Source organism: Sparassis crispa, assembly GCF_003851025.1.
Source record: "Sparassis crispa DNA, contig_000001F, whole genome shotgun sequence".
Lineage (NCBI taxonomy): Eukaryota > Fungi > Basidiomycota > Agaricomycetes > Polyporales > Sparassidaceae > Sparassis > Sparassis crispa.
In genome coordinates this window covers 1,721,548-1,748,092 of record NW_020939748.1, presented here as the reverse complement: position 1 = coordinate 1,748,092, position 26,545 = coordinate 1,721,548, and the positions used below count along the sequence as shown (strand labels likewise).

General features: G+C 48.4%; 9 protein-coding genes across 9 annotated transcripts; 7 read left to right on the top strand and 2 right to left on the bottom strand.

The window, feature by feature from the left end:
• Positions 1–186: 186 nt before the first annotated feature.
• SCP_0205700 (hypothetical protein) lies at positions 187–974 on the top strand (the record flags this gene model as incomplete). Its single annotated transcript, XM_027754484.1, has 3 exons — positions 187–199; positions 261–326; positions 400–974. The coding sequence occupies 3 exons, from the start codon at positions 187–189 to the stop codon at positions 972–974; spliced, it is 654 nt and encodes a 217-aa protein (XP_027610285.1).
• Positions 975–1,354: 380 nt separating this feature from the next.
• On the top strand, positions 1,355–1,690 carry SCP_0205690 (hypothetical protein; the record flags this gene model as incomplete). The annotated part of the gene is made up of 1 exon (XM_027754483.1): positions 1,355–1,690. One exon carries the CDS (start codon positions 1,355–1,357, stop codon positions 1,688–1,690), a length of 336 nt encoding a protein of 111 aa, XP_027610284.1.
• Positions 1,691–2,744: 1,054 nt separating this feature from the next.
• On the top strand, positions 2,745–5,036 carry SCP_0205680 (Lactose permease; the record flags this gene model as incomplete). The annotated part of the gene is made up of 14 exons (XM_027754482.1): positions 2,745–2,874; positions 2,935–3,125; positions 3,179–3,356; positions 3,411–3,468; positions 3,526–3,692; positions 3,750–3,897; positions 3,952–4,075; positions 4,132–4,188; positions 4,242–4,358; positions 4,410–4,485; positions 4,539–4,605; positions 4,665–4,760; positions 4,819–4,896; positions 4,955–5,036. 14 exons carry the CDS (start codon positions 2,745–2,747, stop codon positions 5,034–5,036), a joined length of 1,569 nt encoding a protein of 522 aa, XP_027610283.1.
• Positions 5,037–16,777: 11,741 nt separating this feature from the next.
• Positions 16,778–18,833, top strand: SCP_0205670 (Lysophospholipid acyltransferase; the record flags this gene model as incomplete). Its single annotated transcript, XM_027754481.1, has 9 exons — positions 16,778–16,837; positions 16,893–17,119; positions 17,184–17,210; positions 17,266–17,392; positions 17,448–17,518; positions 17,577–17,831; positions 17,882–17,951; positions 18,006–18,254; positions 18,312–18,833. 9 exons carry the CDS (start codon positions 16,778–16,780, stop codon positions 18,831–18,833), a joined length of 1,608 nt encoding a protein of 535 aa, XP_027610282.1.
• Positions 18,834–19,062: 229 nt separating this feature from the next.
• On the top strand, positions 19,063–19,886 carry SCP_0205660 (TFIID-31kDa-domain-containing protein; the record flags this gene model as incomplete). Its single annotated transcript, XM_027754480.1, has 2 exons — positions 19,063–19,332; positions 19,389–19,886. 2 exons carry the CDS (start codon positions 19,063–19,065, stop codon positions 19,884–19,886), a joined length of 768 nt encoding a protein of 255 aa, XP_027610281.1.
• A 195-nt stretch (positions 19,887–20,081) lies between these two features.
• SCP_0205650 (Guanine nucleotide-exchange factor SEC12) lies at positions 20,082–21,763 on the bottom strand (the record flags this gene model as incomplete). Its single annotated transcript, XM_027754479.1, has 10 exons — positions 20,082–20,167; positions 20,221–20,359; positions 20,421–20,493; positions 20,549–20,722; positions 20,782–20,966; positions 21,013–21,108; positions 21,167–21,223; positions 21,270–21,330; positions 21,384–21,580; positions 21,635–21,763. 10 exons carry the CDS (start codon positions 21,761–21,763, stop codon positions 20,082–20,084), a joined length of 1,197 nt encoding a protein of 398 aa, XP_027610280.1.
• A 240-nt stretch (positions 21,764–22,003) lies between these two features.
• Positions 22,004–24,332, top strand: SCP_0205640 (DUF803-domain-containing protein; the record flags this gene model as incomplete). The annotated part of the gene is made up of 9 exons (XM_027754478.1): positions 22,004–22,635; positions 22,700–22,793; positions 22,851–22,910; positions 22,964–23,198; positions 23,251–23,348; positions 23,411–23,479; positions 23,540–23,926; positions 23,986–24,219; positions 24,330–24,332. The coding sequence occupies 9 exons, from the start codon at positions 22,004–22,006 to the stop codon at positions 24,330–24,332; spliced, it is 1,812 nt and encodes a 603-aa protein (XP_027610279.1).
• Positions 24,333–24,737: 405 nt separating this feature from the next.
• SCP_0205630 (predicted protein) lies at positions 24,738–25,713 on the top strand (the record flags this gene model as incomplete). The annotated part of the gene is made up of 6 exons (XM_027754477.1): positions 24,738–25,031; positions 25,106–25,229; positions 25,289–25,308; positions 25,363–25,428; positions 25,480–25,593; positions 25,642–25,713. 6 exons carry the CDS (start codon positions 24,738–24,740, stop codon positions 25,711–25,713), a joined length of 690 nt encoding a protein of 229 aa, XP_027610278.1.
• Positions 25,714–25,783: 70 nt separating this feature from the next.
• SCP_0205620 (Single-stranded DNA-binding protein rim1, mitochondrial) lies at positions 25,784–26,463 on the bottom strand (the record flags this gene model as incomplete). Its single annotated transcript, XM_027754476.1, has 5 exons — positions 25,784–25,848; positions 25,899–26,084; positions 26,140–26,192; positions 26,252–26,364; positions 26,416–26,463. 5 exons carry the CDS (start codon positions 26,461–26,463, stop codon positions 25,784–25,786), a joined length of 465 nt encoding a protein of 154 aa, XP_027610277.1.
• Positions 26,464–26,545: the final 82 nt, after the last annotated feature.

Genomic DNA, 26,545 nt, shown 5'->3' with positions numbered 1-26,545 from the left:
CATCCGTCTGGTCTCTGCTCATATTCTCCCAGAACGCCTTGCGCACCGACTCTCCTTTCGACACCACATTCTTTTACCTCCGACATTCACCTTCGATCACATCCGCCTTCCGCCTTTCAAGCTTCACCGTATACTATCCTACACTAGAGCCAAAGACAGTTCGCAGCCCCTTCACTGTTATTCAGTATGCGTCGTCCCGGTAGGTGTCGCGAGATGGAAATACGGTCTGGATAAAGTCTCACATACGTCGCGTGTATCAGGCCGTCCTCCTCGCCTCAACCGGTTACCCCAACATTTAGACTACACATTAATTCCTGCACCTCTTGGTGAGCATTGTTCTCCGTTTCATGTAGTTGCTTGTACTCACCAGGCCAAATTTGTTGCTAATATCACGGACAGACCTATCCCTGCCTCTCGTGGATGAGAAGGCACCTCTTCCGGCAATCATTGTGACCCCTTCGTCCCCATCCCACGATGGCGACTTCTCCATCGCATTCCTAATCCCACCACAGAAACCTACCGCATTTCGGCGTCTGTGGGGCAAGCTCACCACTCTGCCTTCGTTCTTTTCCCATTCCCAGCTTCCGTCTGCGATTCAGCTTCCCTCATCCGCTACAAAAGATGAGTTTGAACACAGTTCATACTTTTCGCTGAAGACTAGGGCGCGCGTGGCCATCGTTGTGCTGCTCCTGCTGTTCATCATGGGATGTCACCTTATTATGCATAGCCTCGCCACTGGACGTCCGCACATGGCATTTGATGGACATCCTGGCACGGACACCGACACCTTGACTGCAACGGATAACATGGACGCGTTTGGTGCCGCGGTGTACGCGCATGGCGCAGAAGATGCGTCGCCGCCCGCTGCTGGTGGATGGTTCGACTTGGGCGCGTTGTGGGCGCCCATGCCTAGCGGAGATGCGAAGCGGAACCCTGAGTTCATCATCTCGGAGGCGGAGTCAGAAGCCGTATGACCTCACTCAGTGGCAAGGTTCAGATGGTGGGATTGAATGCCGTGGGGTTCGCACCTTCTGTCAGCTTCGCATTACGACGCGTCATGTCTTCGAGCAGTTGGATTTGTTCGCTTCATTTGATCTTTCGGGTGGTCTGATTCGATGTAGGGATTCGAGCTCTGTGCCGAGAGCCTCAAGTGGTATATTTATTGTGCATACATCTTTCGACTCTGGTCTATCAGCTCGATTTGCTTCATCTTGCCTGCTGTTGTCGCGACGCTTGGTCCATCCACATTGCATATGACACATGAATTTTTTTAAACGTCTGTAGTATGAGTCGTATAACTCGTGGCTGGTTGATGATACTGACTGGTTGCTGTGTTCTGAAGTAATCAGTTCTGATGTCATCCACGCAAGAGAAATTGACACGTTTGACCGGTCTAGAGCAATACGGCAAAGCTAGTTCCGCTAAGGTGGAACCGAAGATGACTTGTTACTGCCTATCTGGTTGGTATATGCGATCTGAGCAGCTCATCCCCGCAGGTACGAGCATGTTCGGTAGAGCACGCGGAGATCTGCACAAGCAAGCACGGGTACTTCGAAGGAGAACAAGCAAGCACACCGACGATGCTTATCATCTCATCTTCAACGCAGACTCGGATGATATCAATGCGCCTTTCGAGATCACCCCGCGAGTGCTCAAAATCCAGTTCCCGCCCTTGCCAAGCCAGGATTGACAACACAGTCTCAAGCAAGTCTCAAGTACCGTCATAAGAAGGGTTTCTTGGGGAATATCCCGGAGAAGGGGACAAAGCAAAGGAAAGAGCAATAAATTTCCTTTTCTGTGTGCTTTACTTTAACTCTTTCTAAGGGTATTACTGGGCTATACTTTCCAATATCATTTGCGCCTCTCGATGTTGCTACTGCATCTAGTCTCGACTTCTAGCTCCCCCCAATTAGAATGGCAGCCGAGTTCACCAGCGGTTCCAGCATAAGACCGACACAGCAGTTTCCTGCTAGCGTGCGTCGTACGGTCGGCTTTTTGTCAACTTCTGCCCTGTAGGCAATAGAAGTCACTTGCGTCGATCATGTGCTGAAAGTAGCCTCCGTTGCCAGTCTGCTGCTGAATGGTGTGCAAGGTCCGCGCACCCGTCCTGCTACATCTGCTGACCCGTGAAAAGACCCCCCAAGGAGGGTGAAGCCGCATCGACACCGTCCACCAATTTCCCCCTCTCAGGCTTGCAAGCAGGTATCGCCGATTCCGCCTCGCCCTCTTCTTGCCCCAAACAGTCCTGTCAGCTGATGCAGAATCGGAACAACGCATAGGCCCGAGCTGGTTTTGCACGTTCCCGTGATCTTGACCCCTCCTTTGGATACAGTTACAGCGATGACAACAATGTTTGCGAGTTGCCTATCCTAGTAGGTGTTGTGGAACGAATCTCTGCCAGTGTTTGCGTCGGTTCAAACGTGTTCCTAGGCCTCCTGCGTGTGTGGTTCGAAACCTGTACAAGTACAGACGTCGGCTTGTTATCGGTCTTAGAAGGCGCTGATCTTTGGGGGAGCATGATCAAATTGATATCGAAGTGCGGGGGAAATCTCGGAGGTCCCTCTAACTCTCATTCGACGGCGGTCCGCCCTCCGACTCTTCATGACGAGCGAGACAGAACGAGGCTTCTTCCCCATGGTCGTATATAAGGCCGTCAGGGAAAGAAGCTCCTCAGTCTTCAACATCTATACACTACGACGCGTTTGCACGACTCCGACGACTTGACTCAGATGCCCGGCCTAACTATGGCGAAGTCTGACAAGATGGGCGAAACGGAACATCTCGAGGACCCAATACAGGCCGTCGAGTGTAAGGTCGAGGTCGTAGTTCCTCTTCACTCCGAGCTCGCGGCTGTATTGGCCAAGGAAAAACCGCGTAAGTCACACATCACTTCGAGTTCTCAGATCTCGACTCACCGACAATTGTCGCACGTAGAGCCGTGGTCACGGTCTATGATCAGGCTTTATATGGTTCTTGCTGTCGCATACCTTTGCTCCACCACCAACGGCTTCGATGCCAACACATTTGGGGGCGCGTCCGCTATGACGAGTTTTCAAAATTATTTCTCCCTCCACGGTGGTTCGAGGCAAGGCTTGTTCGCTGCTTCATACGTTATTGGTAACATGGTGATTTCCCCCCGCACAGCAGCGTTGTGATAAATTAATGTATTCCGTTGCAGGTTGGATCTCTCGGTGCTGGACAAGTTTCAGATATGTGGGGTCGTCGATGGGGTATGGCAGTCGGCTCGTTTATCTGCCTTGTTGGTAGTGTCGTCCAGACCGCTGCCCAGAACGGTAACTATCTCATCGGTGGCCGTGTTGTGCTTGGGCTGGGTGCTGTTATCGCCCAGACTGCTGGTAAGTGGACCTCGCTATGTTTACCGGGAAAAATATAATGTGGTTCTTTCATAGGTCCTGCATATGTCGTCGAGTTGGCACACCCAGCTTATCGGGGAATTTTGACTGGATTGTAAGCGTGAATAATGTTGCGACTCCATTGCCGAGTTGACTAATTTTAATTTCATAGGTATCAGGCGTGCTTCTTCTCGGGCACCATTCTCTCGACATGGATCGAGTTCGGCCTATCTTATGTTGCCGGTGCCCCACAGTACCAGTGGAGAGTGCCGATGGCGCTTCAAGCCCTGCCATCTGTCCTTGTTTTAATGTTTTGGTGGTTTATTCCTGAGACCCCGAGTATGTCATATAGCATTCACTCTAAATTCCAGTCACACTCATCCATACCACTCACAGGATGGTATGTCAGTCAAGGCAAAGACGAGAAGGCTCGCGAAATTCTTGCGAAGTACCACGGTGGAGGTAACCTCGATAGCGAGATCGTCAATCTCCAAATGCGAGAAATGAAGGAAGTCATCGAAGTAGAAAACGGAACCGATAAGAGGTATGTTCACTCGCATGCATATTTTAAATTGTCAGTGTTCTCACGTCGGTCCAGATGGTGGGATATCCGAGGCCTTCTGCGGACAAGGTCCGATAGGCACCGTTTCTTCCTTGTGATCTGTATTGCGTTCTTCGGGCAATGGGATCTCCCTCCAACTAGCTACTACTTCCCGCTGATGGTCAGCCGGTCTCATTTTAACTCATTGGGCAGGACTGGGCTTACACCCGGCGACAGGTTGAAGCCGCCGGGGTGACCAACGAGCACATGGTTCTTCTTCTGAACGCAATTCAAGTATACCACTTTTCATTTCTTGTGTATAGTTTTCTGGACCCCTTCTCTATTAGACTCCAATCATGATGATATCGGCTCTCTGCGGCTTGCAATTCCTTGAGAGGTGGGGTCGTCGTCCCACTCTGATGCTCAGCTCGACTGGGATGTCGATTTCGGTCGTCATTATTACGGTGCGGTTCTTTCAATCATTCGGTGGTCTTGCATTGGCTGATCTGGGTTAGGTCTGCACTGCATTGACGCCAAAACATTCGCAAGCGGGACCCGTTGGTATCGCGTTCCTCTACATTTTCTTGGTCGGTGAGTATGATGGAATTGATACAGTTCGACCTCCGCTCATGTGGTCGCTTTAGTATTCTCCTTCGTTTGGACTCCAATGCAATCCCTATACCCCGTGGAGGTGTTGGCATACAACAACCGGTATCTTTTTTATCCTCTTAAAGCTTGATGTCGATCGCTAATTGCCAACCGTTATTTAGTGCTAAGGGTCTAGCTGTGATGAACCTGTTCGTCAATGCCTGCGGTCTGTTTAACACCTACCTTCCTCCTGTCGCCATCGGAGCAGTTGGTTGGAGGCGAGTGTCTCTGTCGTCTGTCTTGCAATTTATGGCTTGACAGACGGACGGTTCCCAGGTTCTACATCTTCTACGCGGCTTGGGATGCACTTGGCATTGTTGTCATCTACCTTACCTTCGTCGAGACAAAGGGACGGTATGTGTGCCCGATTTTCGTGTATTCGCAGTTGATCTAATTCGTGTATTCATCACAGGAATTTGGAGGAGATCGACCACATTTTCGACTCGCCGCATCCTGTCAGGACATCGTTGGCAAAGGAGGTGACAGAATTGTAAACAGCAATCTGAGCTAGGCCTGGGTCCTCGTACAAGTACTTTCGGTTTATTGCTATGTATGAACTCTACTGTAGTATAGACGTACCGATACGTGTCGTGCATTTCCATTGATGATCTGCCTGCGGGTAATCTACCTTTTCGAGACTCCCTACTTACTTAGTTTCCCGAGCAAGGGTTGTAAAGGTTACTATTACATACTGAAATTATTATGGGACTGATTGCGTTCTCCCAAGCGCGATTGGCTTTCGACAACGATGGGTATAAAATCGAAGTCAGTGTGGTTGCTTGTGGGCGCAGCACTGCTCGAACATTAAATCTGATATGGCTATCTACTTAGATTCCGATCGACGCTGGCGCTTGCGAATTTGCTTTGCAGGTACAAGCGCCCTCAACGCTCTGTGCCCACGCTTCCTAGACTCATAGGTAGCACTGATAGCAAGATGAACACAGGCTGCCAAGAAACGCAATCCATAGAATCCTTCTCGTTTACTTGGATCTTTCGGCCATGCAGTCTGCCTGTATATTTTTCGCTTACACCACAGCACCTCTGACTTACTTACTGCCAATGAGGCTTAAGTCTTTGGAAATACTCTGTAAACCAGCCATCTGCGTCCTCCTTCTAAGACGGATTCAACAGTGCTACACCCTAACCCAGTACTACACCGCATTCGCACCTGATGCGAGGCTCCCATTCTGAACCCTGAACCTGCTTCGTTGCGGGTACAGAACTCGAGGTCGCAGCATCCCTGGGCTTTGGAAAGGTGTTCTTCACTGGATGTCATTTCTGGAGTTTGGTAGAGGTAATGACTGGGTACAAGCACATTTATTGTGGAAAATCTTCACATTGGATCTGCCTTCTACATATGTGCAAGACCATATATCTTTCACTCCACCAGGCCTCGCAGTCTTGCCGCCACTTCCGTAGAATTATCAGAGCCTCAATCATTGTTACCTTGACACACTCCAATTAGCAGTTCTACAGTGCACTGAACTAATTGTGTGTCTCTTCTATGTTCATGTCGGGGGCTGTCACATAAGGCAAGTGTCTACTAGAACCATGAGTAAACCAATGTTTTTATGCAGTGAGTGTTGTTCGTCGAGAGTCGAGACACTTTAGTAGCCAGTTCTCTGGTTTCAATACAAGTTGTTGAGACTTGAGCAAAGCCGAGCTTTCAACACACTCAACAACTGAATAAGTACTTGGAACATGGTTAGAGACATGTCAGATCTGCACAAACCGAGACAGTATATTTGGACTTAGTCTAGGATCATTGTCCACCTACCCTCTGAGAACTGCCCAATGCCGATGACAGGCTGTAGCGACATTCCCTTGCATTTTGTGGACTCGGAGGAGGTTGAACTTTAATGTCCTGCACCTCCACGCACAAATCTCTCTATGTGTGCAACACATAATGCACATTAATCTGTGTGTTCACTGAGATTCTTGAGCACTCACAAAGCTACACTGTTTTAGCCTGATTATCCAGAATTTTTCAGTGAGCAAAATGCAAGCTTCGGGTTGCATTGGCATGATATTCCCATGAGGTGGTCCTCAGAGGCCGGTCGGTAATGATCTCAGCCTCTAAGTATTAGAAAGGAATGACTTCCGAGTCAATGCAGCAGTGGTGATCAGATTAATACAGTGGTTTGCATATGAAACTGCAGTCGCTGATGCGCACGCCGTGCACTGTTTGTTTCGGCCAAATACATCAGGAAAACCCAACTTTCTCTTATGGACTTATTTAGACTTTTGGGTCTGAGAACCCTTATTTAAGGCCATAAGTGTTCAAATAAGTCGAATTTCAGACACTCAGGGAATATGCCTTAGGCCCTTTTTGTCCTTATATCCTTAAATAAGGACCATAAGTCAATTTAAGTTATTTAAGTGTCCTTTTAAGGAAAAGTGGGGTTTTCCTGATGTACCTTCCTAACATGGTATGCCTGGGTGGTGCAGCTCCAGCCACCAATGTCTGGCACCTTCTGTGTGGGCTGCAGTGTCACATGGAGAGTAAAAAGGAAAGGGGCACAAGATGTCTGATGGAATGTGTAGTCTTATACCAAGAACCATCCATGTTCCACGTGGACAGTCTTGTATCAAAGTCCGGTTGTTACTACAGGGTTGTGACTGCACTGGCAGGGTGGGCTATTAAATAAATTTATTAGGGCTTCTCAATTCTCATTTTTCAGCTCACCCACCTTGCTGATGATTAGCCAGGATTAGCCAAGTGATGGCCAATATTAGGGTACTTTGGAGTAGAGGTTTTGACCAGTTTTCGAGCCAGTTTTCGAGCAGTTTTTGATCTGGCTTTCCCTGAGGAGCCCCAAAACTGTCTTCAACCTTGAACAACAACCCACTGAAAACAGGTTTCGGCTAGGCCCAGAGACACTGTTGGGAAGCAGACTTCAAATAAGTCATGCTACTGTGAGCCGGTGTGCGACCGGTGAACACTCAGAAACAAAACAGGAATGAAATATCTTCGTGAGAGCATACAGAAGAGATCTCAGTAAGTACTAGGTAAGGTACAGCTGTAGGGCAAATAACACATACCTTTATGAGAGCGTACAAAAGAGATCTGAGGCTCTGACGAATGCGCGAGTCGAAATATCAACTAACACGAGAGATGTCATGCTGTAACCCCAAGACGGGGTTACACTCCTCCTCACCATGAAAAATTATCCAGAAGCATAAAAAGATAAGGAGGGAAAAAAACTGAAGATACAGATTAATGTGGGTGAGAGAGTAAGTAGGTGTCGAGTGCAGTGAGTTCATTGACTTCTCAGCCTGGCAGCCAGATGTCATGTTCAGGTCCATAACCTTTGAAGCACACTAGGTATTGGAAGCCATGACCATGGGGGTGGTGGTCGATGGTGGCATCAACCTCCCACTCTTTGACACCATCTTTGATGATGAGCAGTCCCGGTTGACTGTGTTGAGATGAAGGGAAGAGCAAGGCATCATTAGCTTTCCAAGGTTTAAGAAGTGAAGAGTGGAACATAGGGAAAATTTGCATGGAAGGGGGAAGGTCAAGGGCATATACAGAAGATTCGGGGTATACATGTAAAATAAAGTATGGACCATTGAAGCACACCATGAATTTAGCAACATAGTGGTCACCACATTGCATGTAATCTCTCCATCAGTGGAAGGTGGAGAGGAGGATGCAGCCACCTACATTGTAGGTGATCTCGTCACCTTGCGAACAGTTCACCAGTGCCACCTGGTTCACCTTTGTGAGAAAGAGATTATCTTGTGCCTCCAAAACATCAGTTTCGATGGACACAATGAGTCTGGAGGCTAGGTTCACTTCTGAGGAGTGATCGTCTGCCAACGATGCCTCAAGAAATGAGCAAGTGGAAGGGGGAGAATCCCGTCGACTCGTTCACAGTATTCATGATCGTGAAACATACACGCGGGAGTGCGCGTACCCAGTCACATTGGTTTCATGCAACATGGTAATGGAGGGCCTGGATGACGGTCTTATTGGAATGCTCGGAAGAACTGTCAGTCTGAGGATGGTATGCGGAGGACATTTTCAACTTGACACCAGTGAGCCGATGAAGCAATTTCCAGAACTGGCTGATGACCGACCATAACAAACTATTCATCAGCCAGTTCTGGAAATTGCTTCATCGGCTCACTGGTGTCAAGTTGAAAATGTCCTCCGCATACCATCCTCAGACTGACAGTTCTTCCGAGCATTCCAATAAGACCGTCATCCAGGCCCTCCATTACCATGTTGCATGAAACCAATGTGACTGGGTACGCGCACTCCCGCGTGTATGTTTCACGATCATGAATACTGTGAACGAGTCGACGGGATTCTCCCCCTTCCACTTGCTCATTTCTTGAGGCATCGTTGGCAGACGATCACTCCTCAGAAGTGAACCTAGCCTCCAGACTCATTGTGTCCATCGAAACTGATGTTTTGGAGGCACAAGATAATCTCTTTCTCACAAAGGTGAACCAGGTGGCACTGGTGAACTGTTCGCAAGGTGACGAGATCACCTACAATGTAGGTGGCTGCATCCTCCTCTCCACCTTCCACTGATGGAGAGATTACATGCAATGTGGTGACCACTATGTTGCTAAATTCATGGTGTGCTTCAATGGTCCATACTTTATTTTACATGTATACCCCGAATCTTCTGTATATGCCCTTGACCTTCCCCCTTCCATGCAAATTTTCCCTATGTTCCACTCTTCACTTCTTAAACCTTGGAAAGCTAATGATGCCTTGCTCTTCCCTTCATCTCAACACAGTCAACCGGGACTGCTCATCATCAAAGATGGTGTCAAAGAGTGGGAGGTTGATGCCACCATCGACCACCACCCCCATGGTCATGGCTTCCAATACCTAGTGTGCTTCAAAGGTTATGGACCTGAACATGACATCTGGCTGCCAGGCTGAGAAGTCAATGAACTCACTGCACTCGACACCTACTTACTCTCTCACCCACATTAATCTGTATCTTCAGTTTTTTTCCCTCCTTATCTTTTTATGCTTCTGGATAATTTTTCATGGTGAGGAGGAGTGTAACCCCGTCTTGGGGTTACAGCATGACATCTCTCGTGTTAGTTGATATTTCGACTCGCGCATTCGTCAGAGCCTCAGATCTCTTTTGTACGCTCTCATAAAGGTATGTGTTATTTGCCCTACAGCTGTACCTTACCTAGTACTTACTGAGATCTCTTCTGTATGCTCTCACGAAGATATTTCATTCCTGTTTTGTTTCTGAGTGTTCACCGGTCGCACACCGGCTCACAGTAGCATGACTTATTTGAAGTCTGCTTCCCAACAGTGTCTCTGGGCCTAGCCGAAACCTGTTTTCAGTGGGTTGTTGTTCAAGGTTGAAGACAGTTTTGGGGCTCCTCAGGGAAAGCCAGATCAAAAACTGCTCGAAAACTGGCTCGAAAACTGGTCAAAACCTCTACTCCAAAGTACCCTAATATTGGCCATCACTTGGCTAATCCTGGCTAATCATCAGCAAGGTGGGTGAGCTGAAAAATGAGAATTGAGAAGCCCTAATAAATTTATTTAATAGCCCACCCTGCCAGTGCAGTCACAACCCTGTAGTAACAACCGGACTTTGATACAAGACTGTCCACGTGGAACATGGATGGTTCTTGGTATAAGACTACACATTCCATCAGACATCTTGTGCCCCTTTCCTTTTTACTCTCCATGTGACACTGCAGCCCACACAGAAGGTGCCAGACATTGGTGGCTGGAGCTGCACCACCCAGGCATACCATGTTAGGAAGGTACATCAGGAAAACCCCACTTTTCCTTAAAAGGACACTTAAATAACTTAAATTGACTTATGGTCCTTATTTAAGGATATAAGGACAAAAAGGGCCTAAGGCATATTCCCTGAGTGTCTGAAATTCGACTTATTTGAACACTTATGGCCTTAAATAAGGGTTCTCAGACCCAAAAGTCTAAATAAGTCCATAAGAGAAAGTTGGGTTTTCCTGATGTATTTGGCCGAAACAAACAGTGCACGGCGTGCGCATCAGCGACTGCAGTTTCATATGCAAACCACTGTATTAATCTGATCACCACTGCTGCATTGACTCGGAAGTCATTCCTTTCTAATACTTAGAGGCTGAGATCATTACCGACCGGCCTCTGAGGACCACCTCATGGGAATATCATGCCAATGCAACCCGAAGCTTGCATTTTGCTCACTGAAAAATTCTGGATAATCAGGCTAAAACAGTGTAGCTTTGTGAGTGCTCAAGAATCTCAGTGAACACACAGATTAATGTGCATTATGTGTTGCACACATAGAGAGATTTGTGCGTGGAGGTGCAGGACATTAAAGTTCAACCTCCTCCGAGTCCACAAAATGCAAGGGAATGTCGCTACAGCCTGTCATCGGCATTGGGCAGTTCTCAGAGGGTAGGTGGACAATGATCCTAGACTAAGTCCAAATATACTGTCTCGGTTTGTGCAGATCTGACATGTCTCTAACCATGTTCCAAGTACTTATTCAGTTGTTGAGTGTGTTGAAAGCTCGGCTTTGCTCAAGTCTCAATAACTTGTATTGAAACCAGAGAACTGGCTACTAAAGTGTCTCGACTAATGTATGGCATGAGTATTGCCAACCCACATGGGTTGTAAGTATGGGTATCCATGGGTATGGGTGTGGGTCAGCAGTAAGTAACCCATGGAAACCCATGGGCCATCTTATGGGTTTGTTATAAAGATAGGGTTCCAGAAGTGTGCTGGTGGCATAACTGTACAGTACCTTTATTAGGTAATTCAAACCTGGTATCACACACAGCCATCTCATCACTTCAAAAGCATGGCAGGTGACAGTGCAAAGACTTGCATACTGCTATTGTACTATGACTCCCACACTGCAACCCCTGGGATACCCATGATGGGTCTTGACTCATACAGACCCATAGCTGACTCATACCCAACCCATGGAAAACCCATACCCATGTGATGGGTATGGGTTTTCTGTGGGTATGAGTGTGGGTATATCTTATCAGACCCATGAAATACCCATGCTGGACACTAAGTATGGTGAGAAGACGTACTGGAGAAAGGTGAACGAAAGATTGACATTCATCCACGAGAAGGCTGAGGGAGACCAGAAAGCGGTCAACAAGTGCATGGTTCTGTCTTTCTCTTCACATGCACACAACTCATCTTGTTTGATGGTAGAGCAATGCGACACATACTTACAGCTGTTTGCAGAACATAGGGCACAGGCACGAAATTTCTATTTTTTTGACATTGTAAAGTATATCCACAATAGTTCTATTGTTTCTCATCCGACATCTCTGAAAATTAGTGCAACTGAATGGCACAGTGAATATCCAGGGGATGGTCTTGTCAGATTTTGAAGAGTGTGATTTGCCAGAACTGCGATCAGCAGGTATAGCAGTGTAAATTGTCCATATTGCATGCACACAGGTGAAACCTGTAGGTATCAACCACTGATATCAGACATTGATCACTTGTCAGCTGGGTGTCATGGCTGTCTCACAAACTTAGAAATGCTATATGCAGATGGTTAGGTATCTCAACATATGCTCAAATCAGGCTTTTCAAAAATCTGACAACACCATCCCCTACATATTCACTGTGCCATTCAGTTGCACTAATTTTCAGAGAAATTGCATACAGAATGACACCGCTACTGTAGATATACTGTACAATGTCAAAAAATAGAAATTTTGCACCCGCACCCTATGTTCCGCAAATGGCTGTAAGAGTGATCGCAAGAAGCATGTTGAGAGCAACAACTCAAAGATTGACAATGTCGAGCAACCTGTCAATTTGTTTCAAGCCGGCATCGACAGTGGCATGGCCGCTGGTACTGCCTGAATGGCCGGCTGAATTGTGGGCACTGGCATGGCATTACTTTCATTCTGGTGTAGTTGCCGTGTATTTGGAATTGGTGTATGCATTTTGTATACATGAATGACGATCATTTTGTATGAATAATGCGGGAGCTTGAAATGTCATCTGGTGATCGACTGCAGACGGCGATGGTGACAGCAACAAGCTCAACTGACAGCTTCGCGAGAGACTTGGGAAGTGCCAAATACCATGTTGAAATGCATATCAAACATGCATGACTTGCGATACCGGCAAAAGATGCAGACTGACCTTACATAGTGGTTGGAATTCACATTGGTGCAAGGTGAAGTAATCATATCATAAATGTATTGATCTCTACCCACTGTGAGCTGAGACACGATGACATGTGGATACAACATTGTTCAGAGAACAAAGGAACATGGGAGAAATGGCTGTGTGGCATAACCTTGTCACATGGTAGTCCAGGATTATTATCTGGGAGCCCACTGAGAAGTCCCCCATGGGAGTTTTTGAGCTATGTGCTGGACACCGGAAGGGACAGCTGCATCATCAGCACTAAACTGTAATTCCCAAAATGTGTTGGTGGCAGAGACATCAGTGTCGCATCGACTCGCATCTCTTTGTAACTTATACTATATGCTATGTAGCAATTAATCAACATGATTCTATATGTCTATCATACCTGCAGAAGGCTCTTCGGAATGGCTCAAGTCGCTGATCATTCAGAAGTGCGGAGTTCCCTCGGTTCACAATTTCCAGCTACACCATGGCTTGGACCTCATCCACAGCAAGGATACATTTCTCATCATCGTGCCAGGCCAGGGGAAGATGACGGCCATGCATGCTCCGCTACTAGCTGCACAAGCCCAGAAGAAGATAGGAATAGCCCTCATGATTGTGCCTACTAACCCGAGGTTGCATAGATATTACAGATGATGCCGATGAAGGTGTAAAAAATGGCGTAGAAGGGACACTATAGGATGGGGAAGGCCACGGCGGCCTCTGAATGCCGTATGGAGCAACTGTGTTTGAGTGGTGCTGAACTGCATATGTAGACACTTGCGGGTAGTGTCTAGCATGGGTATTCCATGGGTCTGATAAGGTATACCCACACCCATACCCACAGAAAACCCATACCCATCACATGAGTATGAGTTTTCCATGGGTTGGGTATGGGTCAGCTATGGGTCTATATGGGTCAAGACTCATCATGGGTATCCCATGGGTTGCAGTGTGGGAGTCATAGTACAATAGCAGTATGCAAGTCTTTGCACTGTCACCTGCCATGCTTTTGAAGTGATGAGATGGCTGTGTGTGATACCAGGTTTGAATTACCTAATAAAGGTACTGTACAGTTATGCCACCAGCACACTTCTGGAACCCTATCTTTATAACAAACCCATAAGATGGCCCATGGGTTTCCATGGGTTACTTACTGCTGACCCACACCCATACCCATGGATACCCATACTTACAACCCATGTGGGTTGGCAATACCCATGCCATACACTACTTGCGGGATGAGCAGATTCGAAGGTGCGCGCGAACACATCAGCAAAACTGGACTAGATAGTAGCAGGGGGTAAAATGAAGCTGCATAACCTCCATGCATTTCCCATTGTGCATAGCGATCTTGCAGGCCATTGTGCACATGCACACGACCTCGTGAAATTTCTGAGTTGTCCTGAGTCCCTGACTCTAAGTATTTACACCAGGAGATAAATCTATAGATAAAGGTTATGAAAACCATCCGACATTAGTGTGGTGACATCCTCACAATGAATAAAATGATACGGATAGTCACTGGCAGGCTGAGATATCTGTGGAAGACTGGATCGGCTGAGTACCTGAGGGCCCATCTGTACAGATCTGAATATTTCGCCATCACCCTGGATGTCGTCAGTAGGTGGAACTGTCACCATGAGAACTTTTTACAGCACGAAGCTTGTACACAGGTAAGACGTGCCTGTGGCTGCTAAAGATTCGTGCGTCGAATTGCTGTCGACATCGTTCAAAGTCCGGTTTCCCACGGGGGACTTCTCAGCGGGTGATCGATAATAATCTCAGCCTCTATTACAAAAGGAATGACTGTCTTCCTCCAGGTAACTAGAGGCTGTATCTATGAGCCTAGTCACATGGTTTCCATGTGTGCAAGTTGGCGGTGTAGCACATGCACCCGACCAGTGGTGTTCGGGGACTGTTTCACGTTGACTTACTCAATCTCTAGAACTTATCTTGAGACGGGAAATAGCTAGGTACAAGAATGTGGATGATGATGCAGCACCTCGGAGCGTGATTGCTACACAGGAGACCATAACTGGAACAGCAATCTCAACATGGTCTTCAGGAGACTTGTGCCTATCTGCATTCGTTGCTTCACCTGCCCGCCTGAACATAATGAAAGTTCTCATTCTTGGCGCTTCCGAATTCATCGGTTTCCCTGTTGCACAGGCCTTCGTACGCGCAGGGCACATCGTCTACGGTATTACCCGTTCAGAGACCAAGGCAAGGCAGCTTGCAGCTGAAGAGAAATATTGCTCTCTACTGCTAAAATGACACTGATGACTATCGTAACGTATACAACATGTTTGCGGAAGATGGCTCCATGTCCAGTGTCGATGCACAGCGTCCGCTGCTGCCCATCTTTGCGCGTGGATGCCCACTAATGGCGGTGGATGCCCTTATACTGCGGGAAAGTGTTTACAGATGGCAGCTATATGTCCAGCATCGATGCACGATGCTCGCTACTCCCGCCTGCTTCTAAGGCATGCATTTATTGTGTACCTTCCATGTCCAGCGTCGACGCACAGTGTCCGCTGCTACCCGCCTTTTAGTGCGGATGCCCATCGATGGCGGTAGATGCCCACCGATGGTGGATGCCCTCAGACTGCGAGGAAGTGTTTACCGATGGCTCTATGACCAGCGTCGACGCACAGTGCCCACTGCTCCTGCCGGTGACTACGGGTGCCGACCAATGGTAGTGGTCTACCTGTCACTCACCTTACCCCTATTTGTGTTGTTCACGAATATCGTCCTCTGCTACTCTAATGACACCGTGGACTATCGTGACATGAGAAGTGTGTTTACAGAACACGATGTTATGGTCAGCATCAAGACACAGTGCCCGCACTGCCCGTCCTCATCCATACACAGTACCCGCTGCTCTGGTGGATACCCACCAATGGCGGTGATGCCCACCAATGCTTGTGGATGCCCACAATTTACTGTGGATGCCTGCGTATCATGTTCACATACTTCACCGCTGCACCACCCCTACACAGACTCGAATACAGGCGGCAACCTTCGTAGTGCACAGTTCTTTTGCATGCGAGCATTCTCATCCATCTCATTGCTATTGTCGACCCCTTGTCCGCGAGCCGTTGCGCTATCTGTATACCCCAGCTCGAGAGTCCAGCAGTGTGCATCACTTCCATATTATGCTCCATGTGCACATCGTGCATCGGGCATTGTGGTGAGTGTGGTTAAGTATGCACAGTGACTGTGCTGGCATTCTTCATGCAACCTGTAATTACTCTTTCAAATCATGACGTGCAGCTCTCGCTCTTTGCTACGTGTGGAAGTGTCACACTTGATGTGTGAACATGCGGCTATGTCCCGCTGGCTTTTTTGTGTATGGTGCAGAATATCTTGCACATCCACGTACAACATCCTAAGTGTTTCACACACCGAAGCATACACTTCTTCCACATATAACAACAGCTGGAGAGCCTACTTAGTCTCATGCATCCTTGATGGATTTCGTGGGACAGTGCTCTTGTTGAAACAGCTCCCTGAGTTCGGGTTTTTCCCACTGGGTTTTCCCTTGCCCCCAAATCAACTTCGATGCACTGGGAGCTGTGTAGATGAGTAGGCATTGATCGGAGCGATTTCTGTCCTGGATGTGTTGTATCCTAGATTTCTGTAGTGTACTGTGCACGGGTACATAGCAGAGATCTAGGTGCGACAACCCGGCGTTCCTGAATGGGACCAATGCCGGTAATCTACCTACCTACCTACCTACCTGAAGACGCAGTTACAACGAATAGAACTAATTCTAGCCTTGCATTACAAATATAAGCCGGGACATAGTTACATTACCTTACAAAGTTGACTTATGGGGATTACATGGCGATCGTAAGGTACCAAATACTTGCAACAAGTCGAAATGGGCAAAATCCAGCCGCGGTTTTTTGTGATGTACGTTTCCACGTTTCCAGCCTGCCCTGCGCACCCAACGCTTCGGACCTGCTACCGCTGGCGGCACTTCCGCCAATATAGAGCTGTACCTGAGGCCTGTGTTCGGGTTAGAGTTCTTCAGCTATCTTCTTGCTGTCGTCTTTCGCATTGATACTATCTTGACACCACTTTTTGACAATTTGGCGGTCGAACTGGCATGCTATCATGGATATTGTCTTCCTTCCGTTGGCTACGTCGCTAGGAGTGTCTATAGATCAAGTCAAGGTGCGAAGTTAAAATCTTCCAGAACTAGCGATTTAGCTGATATTTTGTCGACAAGCTAATATTCTGTCTTTTGGTGTCTTACCCTCTGGGCAGCGTTTTTATCCGTATACCTACCTCGAAGCCCACGATGAAGCATCTATTCAACATCGCCATCAGCCTCTTCTACTTTCTTCCCGTCCTCAATCTGTGGTCTGGAACCCTACAACTTCTTGTTAGCGTTTTGGGTACGTACTTCTTGGCTGCGAAAATCAAGAGGGGCCGAATGCCGTGGATTGTGTTCGCGTGAGTCACCACTGTACTAGTTTCGCAAGTCACCTTTAATATGAGTCTGATGCTGGTGTTCAAGTTTCGTCATGGGTCATCTAACTGCAAAGTGAGACTTCACTTGTCCTCAAGTTGGCGGAGTCTCAACGTACGATGCTGTTCAGCCATGTAATCAGAACTTTTCGTAATCAGAGCTACGAAACGTTCGAGATTACTGGTCCTCAAATGGTGTTGACCATGAAACTTACGACCTTCGCATGGAATGTCTGGGATAGCAGACGACCTGTTGAAGTCAGTGCTTGCGTGGTCGGTCGAACATCAACGACAATCCTGATTACGTTTTCAGGAATTAGATCAGTGGCAGCGAGAGAAGCGTGTTGTGCAATACCCATCTCTAGTAGAATTTCTTGGATACAGGTAAGTGTTACTGCTTGTAAGTGTTTCTCCGATTTGTCTGAAGAATCCATACTTGTAGTTTATATTTCCCTAGCGTTCTTGTAGGACCTTATCTAGAATATGCAGATTACGTGGCTTTGATAGATGGCACTATCTACAAGAAGCCAGTTGTAGACAAGAACCGCAGGCTTGTACCGCACGGGAGGAAACGCGTAGCCTATCGCAAGATGGTCATTGGATTGGCTCTACTAGGGATTTATGTGACTGGCATATCTACGTTCAGTTACAGTGCGACAGCTCAGGAATGGTTCAAGACGAAGAGCTTTCTATATCGGTATGTTCTACGGCTGAACTGTCAAAACAGCAGACTGATCGATGTCATAGGTTCTTGTTCTTCCAGATCTCAGGTCTCTTTGAGAGGACCAAGTACTACGCGGTATGGACCCTTACCGAGGTACGTCATCGAGCGCCATGTTCATTTACGCCTCAACAATCACGATGCTTTTAGGGAGCAGCAATTCTTACTGGATTTGGCTTCAGTGGTTACACCTCTTCTGGGGGTACACGATGGGAAGGCGCTGCGAATGTGAATGTCTGGTTTATAGAGTTCGCCCCTAACATGAAGGTTCTACTTGACAACTGGAACATGAAGGCAAACATCTGGCTCAGGGAATGCGTTTACAAGCGTGTCACGCCTAAAGGCAAGAAGCCGGGATTTCGAAGTAGTATGATTACTTTTGCGACCAGTGCTTTCTGGGTGAGTAGTTACGAGAGAGCTCCGAAACTTATTTTTTCTCAAATTGCCCCGCAACAGCATGGAATTTCGGGAGGCTACTACCTAACCTTCTTTACCGGAGGCTTTATGCAAACTGCTGGTCGTCTCTGCAGAGCTTATCTCCGCCCTCTGTTCCTTCCTCCGACCTACGTGGCAAGTCGAACCGCCCCTCCTCCGCCCCAGACGCCGTTGAAACGACTCTATGACCTTGCCGGAATCGTGTGCACCACACTGATGCTCAATTATGCTGGAGCACCGTTCATGTTACTCACGATGCACGATTCGCTCGCCGGATGGAGCGCGCTGCAATGGTATGGCCACTGGATGATTGGGGGGGCGCTATTGTTCTTCTACAGTGGCGGTAGGCGGCTGCTGAAGGAAGCGCAGGTTGCTAGGGTCAAGAAGGCTGGCCTGTATGTGGAGAAGAACATTGCTGATCGCACAAGGGACGATTCGAAGGCAGTGCCGATTTTGCCGCCTGTGGGTGATGCTGTGAGAGAGATGGAGACGGAGTTCGAGCGTTTGATGGACGACGTAATGTCGCCCAAGGAGGATATCTGATTGATGTTGGATGTGGCCTCTTTGATCATATGCATGCTGAAGTCGCGGTTTCTGAAGTACACCAAAACAAAAAGTTCATTTACGATACGTCGCAGAATTGCTGCCGCTTGCCTTTTTGGGTCACAATCCTACTCAACGCCGACGCGCTTGCCAATGTTCGAACTAAGTCGTCCCCTTCAACGTACTAAGCGAAACTACATACTTGTTACTGGATTACTCGGACTCATTCATGTCACGATCTGCTGCTGCTGATAATCTTCCTCCTTCCTCTCGGGCTATCGCTTTACTTCTTGCTTCTACTCCCACTGTTCAGGACGCTCAGCCAGGCGTTCTCCACCAACTGCTCGAGTTCTCACACAGATATACAACTCAAGTTCTCTCCGACGCGTTAGTGTACGCCGAGCATGCAGGTCGCTCGGGGAAAGTTGAGATGGACGATGTGGTCCTCGCAGTGCAGGCGCGTGTGGGCTGGGAGTTCGGGGGACGGGTCCCAAAAGAGGTGCGCGGCGGAGCCCATATTCCAATACTACGTCTTACTCCAAAGGCTGTGAGTAGTATACACTCTCCCTCGCCACACAGGCAAATTCTATGCCACTACCCGCTGCGCCCGAGGTGTTCGGTGTGCGGCTGCCCCCATCATCCGAGTGTCTCACTGCAGTGGATTTCGACCTTATCCCCAACAAACCACCTCCGGGCGTTAAACTCTACGACGAGGAAGCGGAGGAAATAGAAGAATCCGAGTCTGAGGATGAAGACATGGAGCCTGCGGCCATCCCGCCTTCTCAACCTCGACAGGCGCAGTACGATGTGTCAGTACCACTAGTTGCACCAGAAGGCGTCCTACAAACACCGTCAGACGTGGAGATGATGACACCGGGGGTGGCAGCTGCTGAAGAAGGAAGTGACGTGGAAGAGGATGGCCTCTTTGGAGCCGCGGGAGACGAGGAAGAGGAGGAAAGTGGAGACGAGCCTATGGAAGATGTCTCTGCCGCAGGTCCCACTGCTACGAATGGTATCAAGCGAAAATTAGTAGAAGAGGAGGATTATGATTAGGACTCGCTGTGTTCAGCGAATGCAGACTGTAGGTGCCCGCACGGACAGCGTCATCCAGTAAAGCAGTATATCCTGTACTAATGAAGTATTGTACAATGCCGTAGGGACACTACGTAACTGTCAGAGGGACAACCTGGTATAAGAACAACCGAAGTCACAATTAAACATAGCAGATAAACCATAGGCGTCGTGATGTCAGAGATGATGGTGCATTTGCTGAGCAAGTATCGCGAAGATAATGACGAGTAAAGTAACAATGATGAGGATCCACGAACTCCATGCTAGAGATAACCACAGTGAGTACATGTACCGTACGAGAGGAGGGGGAGCTCACATGCTGCGGCTAACGTATCGGGAATAGTGACAATCCGTACAGTGCTGTCTGCACTGCCTGAAATCAACAAGTTCGACGTTGTGTTAAATCGAAGCGTTGTGGGCGGAAACTCATGTGCCTTCAGGACGTCCAGAAGAGGCTGTAGAAACGACACGCACGAATGAACAACGAAAAAAATGTAATTGAGACAAGTAACCTACAGCAAGTGTTTGCGCGTCCAATATCCCAACCGTATAATCTGCAGATCCAAATGCCAATAGCTTACCATTCGGGCTATGAAATACGACTTGAGTATTGTGTGACATAAATGTAGTGTGCTTCGGCCCACCTCACGTCGAAACACGTCAATCCTCGATCTCCGACCTTCCTCGACCGAATCACTTCCCATGTCTCGGCATTCCACTTGCAGATAAAAGCCCGCCTAGGTGTCGACTTCGTGCGAGTCCGTGGCGGAATGGTATTGATTACGGTATAGAGAGTGTTCTCGTCAAGAGGATGATACCTGTTAGCATTGTCGTTAGTATATGCATGCAAGTATGCAGACATCAACAACGTTTATACCTCACAGAGCGGAAACTACCACCTGCATCTTTACCAGGTAGATTGGGCCGGTCTACAGTCTTCAGCAGACAGAGCTCTACAGGAGGTATCTGTTTCTGCTTTCCGGTCGCCTTATCACTTTTTTCAGGTATGTCTGACGACGGTAGAGCATACACCAGAAGATTGACTGTTGTAGCAATGACCAACTGCGAAACGTAAATGGTGAGAAACAGAGGGTACAAACTGACGTACTGTCTTGGCAGAGAAGGAAGCGTCATATATTTCCCCCTTGTCTAAGTGGACAGGTAGAGCTGCAGGGGAAAGAGAGGGGTAGTACAATAGGGAAAGCTGATGAACAGAGTCAACTCGCAGTATATCATCAGAATTCCAAGATCAGCATGCTTACATCCCGTGAGCCGCTCACAGCTAATAGGATACCATCTGGGGAGAAGACCGTGACTTTCTGTGGCACGGTCAGTAAAGGTTCAGTATGAGTTACGTGGACGAACCTGGAAGTCATCCTCTGCCTCTTTCAATACCAGCGTGCTTCGGCTACCCAATGCCTTTATCCTGAATGATAATGAGAGAATAAATAGAGGGGATCGTACACGCGGAGTATTCACTTGTGATCCTCGACACTGTATAACCGACAATTCTGGTTGTCACCGCTTCGCATATTCTCAGCAGAGCTATTGACACCGCAGGCAAAATCCTTATTCTTTGGGTGGGCAGCCATGCTCATGGGGGCATCTTCACCGGATTCGAGCTCCAGCTCCTGCAATAGTTCTAGCTTCTTGTCATTCTCCGCGCGATATAGTCTCTAGAGAGGTATCAGTGCTAAATAAGCATGCAGCAGAGCTTATATGTGACATACCAACTTGTTCTTGATACCACTCCTAGATTGACCCCCACCTCCACCCAACACGAATTCATTGGATGACACGAAAGCACATGAATAGACGGGGAAGGCAGAAAGTGGATGGGACGTGTGCTTCGTGCGCATGTCAAGTCACTTCGAAGCTATCCTGAATGGAAGGAAAGGCCAGGGGGATACCGTCGGAGAGTTATTCAAACGGACTTGTGGGTTTGAGACAAGCTGTATACGCCGGAAACACGAGCACGTGCGTCGTGTATACTTCAACTTTGCCGGGCCCGGTCCTGCTTGCATCCACCATGTTCAGCATTCTGTGATCACGCATTGCAAACTTATCTTGAGCTAGCTAATACCCATTAGAGCGGACTAATGATGTATATACCCCTCGCTGCTTCACCCATCCCGTCAAATGTTCTGTTCATGCTCTTCAAAGACCCGGATGTTATCGCCCGACTCCCACATCTGACGAATGCAACTATTGCTGGCATTGTGGTCGCTGTCTCTGGAAATGTCCTCATCTCCTTGGCCTTGAATTGCCAGAAACTCGCCCACAAACGGTTGGAGAGGGCGCGGGAGACTGCTGACCGACGTCTCGAATGGAACGCTGGGCAAGAAGGCTCAGCGACATCCGAAGCGGACAATTCCCAAGCTACATCGTTTACAGAAGGTGGGGCCGACGTTTCGAACAGGGCAGTGGCTTTGATAGAAACAGAACCTCTATTGAGCACTTCGAATGGGACACCGTCTCCCGCCTATGGAACTTCCGTTACCCTCAGGCCCACCAAGAAACCTACCATCTTCTCGAGGCTCTCTCGTATTAGCCGACACGACACGCACCCGATGAAAGATACTGACCAGTCCCACCTCGCCGCTCTGGACCCTGTGGATGTTGTTCCAATTTTGTTGCCAGGGGATGGCCGTACAAAGAACAGTAGCACTGAGGAGAGAGGAAACAGTTCCAACAATGGAAACGAGAGCGACTACCTTAAGTCCAAGTTATGGTGCGTATGCCCACTCCTAGCGTGTGCAACATAACTACAGAAGGTGATATGTGTGCACTGATAGGTGGGTTGGGTTCTTGTTGATGAATGTCGGCGAGATGGGGAATTTCATTTCGTACGCATTTGCACCGGCTTCGGTGGTAGCTCCTCTGGGCACAGTGAGTATTTAATCGTTGTTCTGGCTTGTGGAACGCACTCATACGCACATCACCTAGTTTGCGCTCATTGCCAATTGCCTGTTCGCTCCACTGATGCTCAAGGAACGTTTTCGCAAAGTAAGCTGTTCTATTGGGAGGAGGCGCGTAAGCTTATTTGTGCTGTCTGCCAGCGTGATTTCTTTGGCATCGTCATCGCTGTAATTGGAGCTATCACGGTGGTTCTCTCCACCAATCCTTCCGATGTTCGGTTGGACCCCCAAGGCCTCATTGAGGCAATTAAGCAACGCCCTTTCATCGTATATTCAATCGTGTATATCACAGGCATCATTATCCTGTCAGGACTGTCCGAAGGGAGTATAGGGAGAAGTTACGTTTACGTAGACGTCGGGCTTTGTGCGTTATTTGGTGAGACAGACAGCACTAGTTCACAACCGAAGTAACTGACCCGGTCTATCAGGTGGTTTTACTGTTCTGTCGACCAAGGCCATGTCGACCCTGATCACATTGGAGTGGTTTGAAATATTCGCCGAATGGGTCACTTATCCAGTGCTTGCGGCGAGTACTTCTTGCCTTCGCGAGCATTCATGTTGAACGTCTAAGAGGAATTCGTTGGATAGGTTCTTCTTTGTACTGGAGTTGGTCAAATTAAATATTTGAATCGTGCTCTGATGCGATTCGACAGCAAGGTGCGGGCTATTTTCCTATACTCGGAAGGATCTAAATATTGGACTTTTCTGTGTTCATAGGTTGTCGTTCCTACTCAATTCGTGATGTTCACTCTGTCGGCTATCGTCGGATCTGCGATACTGTACGGAGATTTCAAGAAGGCCACGTTTCACGAGCTCGTAACTTTCTTTTACGGTTGTTGTGCGACGTTCGCTGGAGTATTCATAATCACGTGGGCTCCGACACCCATCGTCGAGGAGAGTACAGAACCGAGCCTTTCTCAGGATGACGAGGAGGCGCGCAGCGATTACCTTGATCCACCCGATGGCGACAACCCCGCTTTGAGAATCGTCAGGGCAGGGAGCTTGGGTAGACGCAATCCAGTAAAGCTACACGCGGACCAAATTACACCTATCCTGAGGAACAGGCAGAGTTTTGTCAGCCTCTATGGGCTATCTCCTGCTCAAGTAAGTGTCTAATTCCCCACTTAATAACGCCACGGAGACTCATTCGTTGCACTCCACAGCGTGTCCTCATAATCAATACTCCTCCACGAGACGAACCCGTTCGCCCTCAATCGCAGGATGTCGAACGCGACCCGTTATCTACGCCTGACTCAACTGGCCGTCGAAGAGCCATTAGCTGGGTCGGTGATGATGCTCATGGGCATCATGCGCAAGGCGTGCGGATAGCAGCTTCTCCATATGACACGAGGGAGAACAGCAGTAGGTGTCACCAGGAGCCAGCGGCTGATAGGAATGTGAGTCGGAGTCCATCGTAGAGAACTGTGTACGAATAGTGAGCCGTGCGTTGCTGTCAATATCTGTTCGGGGATGATCCTCATGAGAAAAATCTTACCAGTATCGTTAGTAGCGCGTCTATTCTATGGTTCTGAATTATGGGTGGTTCTCGTCGAAATCGCGGTATGGCATCAACCCCATCGTAACTTACGTTAACAGTACTTCAAAGCTTCAACCATGCTTCAGCCTGAGCTACAGACCTGTGCCTCTAACTTGCAATTATGCATGCATTTTCTACGTGTGGCTCCTCCTTGATAGATCATGAGTGGTTTCCGTCATTTGCCTCGTGTGTCCACGACCGCTGCAATGCCCATCTCCTCGTGTTCCTGACAAGTACTGCACATGCACCGTTTACATATTTCTTGAACTTCGAGCTTGAAACTGGAAGCTTGACTCCCTGTCGCATCTTCTACCATCTCACTTTGCTGGTGGTTCAGCAGATATCGGTCTATTCAAAATACTTCCGTCGGAACCGCCTATGTTCAACGGTTTCCACACCCCGATACCCCCTAGCGACGCAGAAATTGCTACTCAAACCCTGAATGAAGAGTCCAGCTGCCGTTTCCATTCCTTCACTGCGAACGACGCAGTAACACTTGGGCTATCGCTCCGCAAACGATTCCGCTCTTCCTCACGACATGCAAAGGGAAAAGGGCTTGTAATCTCAATTCAGACTATCGCTGGGCATACCCTATTCGCGTGTACAGTCGGAGATCTTGGAGGTGTCTCTGGAGTAGGAGATGTCAGTCTGGACAGCTGGGCCTGTCTGGAGGTAAGTGCGAGCTTCGGCAGGAACGCGCCAGATTGTGGACGATTTTCTGTGCATGTTACGATGGAGGATACCAGGGTATGATTGCAGTAGTCCGTCGGACGGGCCATTCAAGCTACTACGTGGAAAAGGGCATGGGTGCCGTAGGCAAGACACCTACACAACTAGGTGTCAAGGGAGAATACAGGATCAGTGGAGGAGGTGAGGATTATGCCTACATACCCGACCCTCCATGCTGAGATAGTCATTCCTCCCTGCAGCATTTCCGATATGGCTTGAGGTGGTGCCTCACTGTCCGAGACCTCGACCTGAGGAACACTGACTACAATTACAGAACGCTCCTTGCTGCCCAATTGCGGTTGTAGCCTGTTACTCTGGATCAAGTCCCGACGATCATCATGTAAGCGCCAGGGCTATCATCCAAGTTGTTTGTCGAACTGACGTTCATCAGTTGGTCGCCATAGCTGTGCGGGACTACGTGAAGAAAATGCTGAAGGGCAGCGGTGCTCCACCACCGCCCTCAGTGCCAATGCCTGTACTACCGTCTGCAGGAAGGCAAAGCTTCGTGAGTTTGTTGTTTGTCGATCGTGAAGCATGATTCAGTTCCTTTCAGGAATGGATTGCAGAGCCTGCTTCAAGTGGACTGCACGGTACTGCAGAAGATCAGGATGAGCATGGAGATTAAGGAGTGAACGAAAGTAGGGGTTGTATCAAGGGTACGCCACAACATGGAACTGTGCATTTTTATTCGAAAGCTATGCTTCCTCTGCACCACCTTCCTCCTCTTGTGGTCTGTTGGACCGCAGCACTCTAATGGACTCTGAAACCAACTATCAGCAACGACAGCGATATTAAGCCCGAGGTGCTCACCATGTCGCAAGAATATTTGTCTCTGACCCTGAGGGGTATCAGGATCGGCGCTGGGGTCAGGCTCTCGCAACTCGAAATTTGCCTCCACAAACACCTGAGACCCCTTCTTCAAGGTGCGGAGGAAGGCGTTAGCACTATTATTGAAGGACAGGACGGAATGCCAAGTCGTCGTCTTGTCGCCTCGGGCTGTGTGGATACAGGATAAGACCGCTGGAATGTACAGAAACAGGGGTGCACTGACAACCATCTGCATTAGGCGGGCCAGGGGGATAGTTCGTGGTGGCTACTGTGTATCTAGTGAGCGCAAATATTAGCGACTGACTGTGTCCATACGATGACTTCCGTCAACATACTGCACATATTCCTTGTTATTCTTCGTGGTGCGAACCTCAGGGTCTTTTCCCAAGCGACCGATGAGCATAAGTTTTGCGAGGTCTGCTGAACGCGACGGAGTTGTGGAAAAGGCCTATTGGAAGTGCATCAGCTTCCTCATAATTTGGCTCTCAGGCAAGCTTACCCGCAAAGATGCTCTGGCAGCAGATACGCGATTGCTGAGAGAGAACATGACAAAAATAGGGATATGGACGCAAGCCAAAACACCGTGTCACTTTCAAGTGCTGTTCGTCACGACGGTCACGGGATCGTCG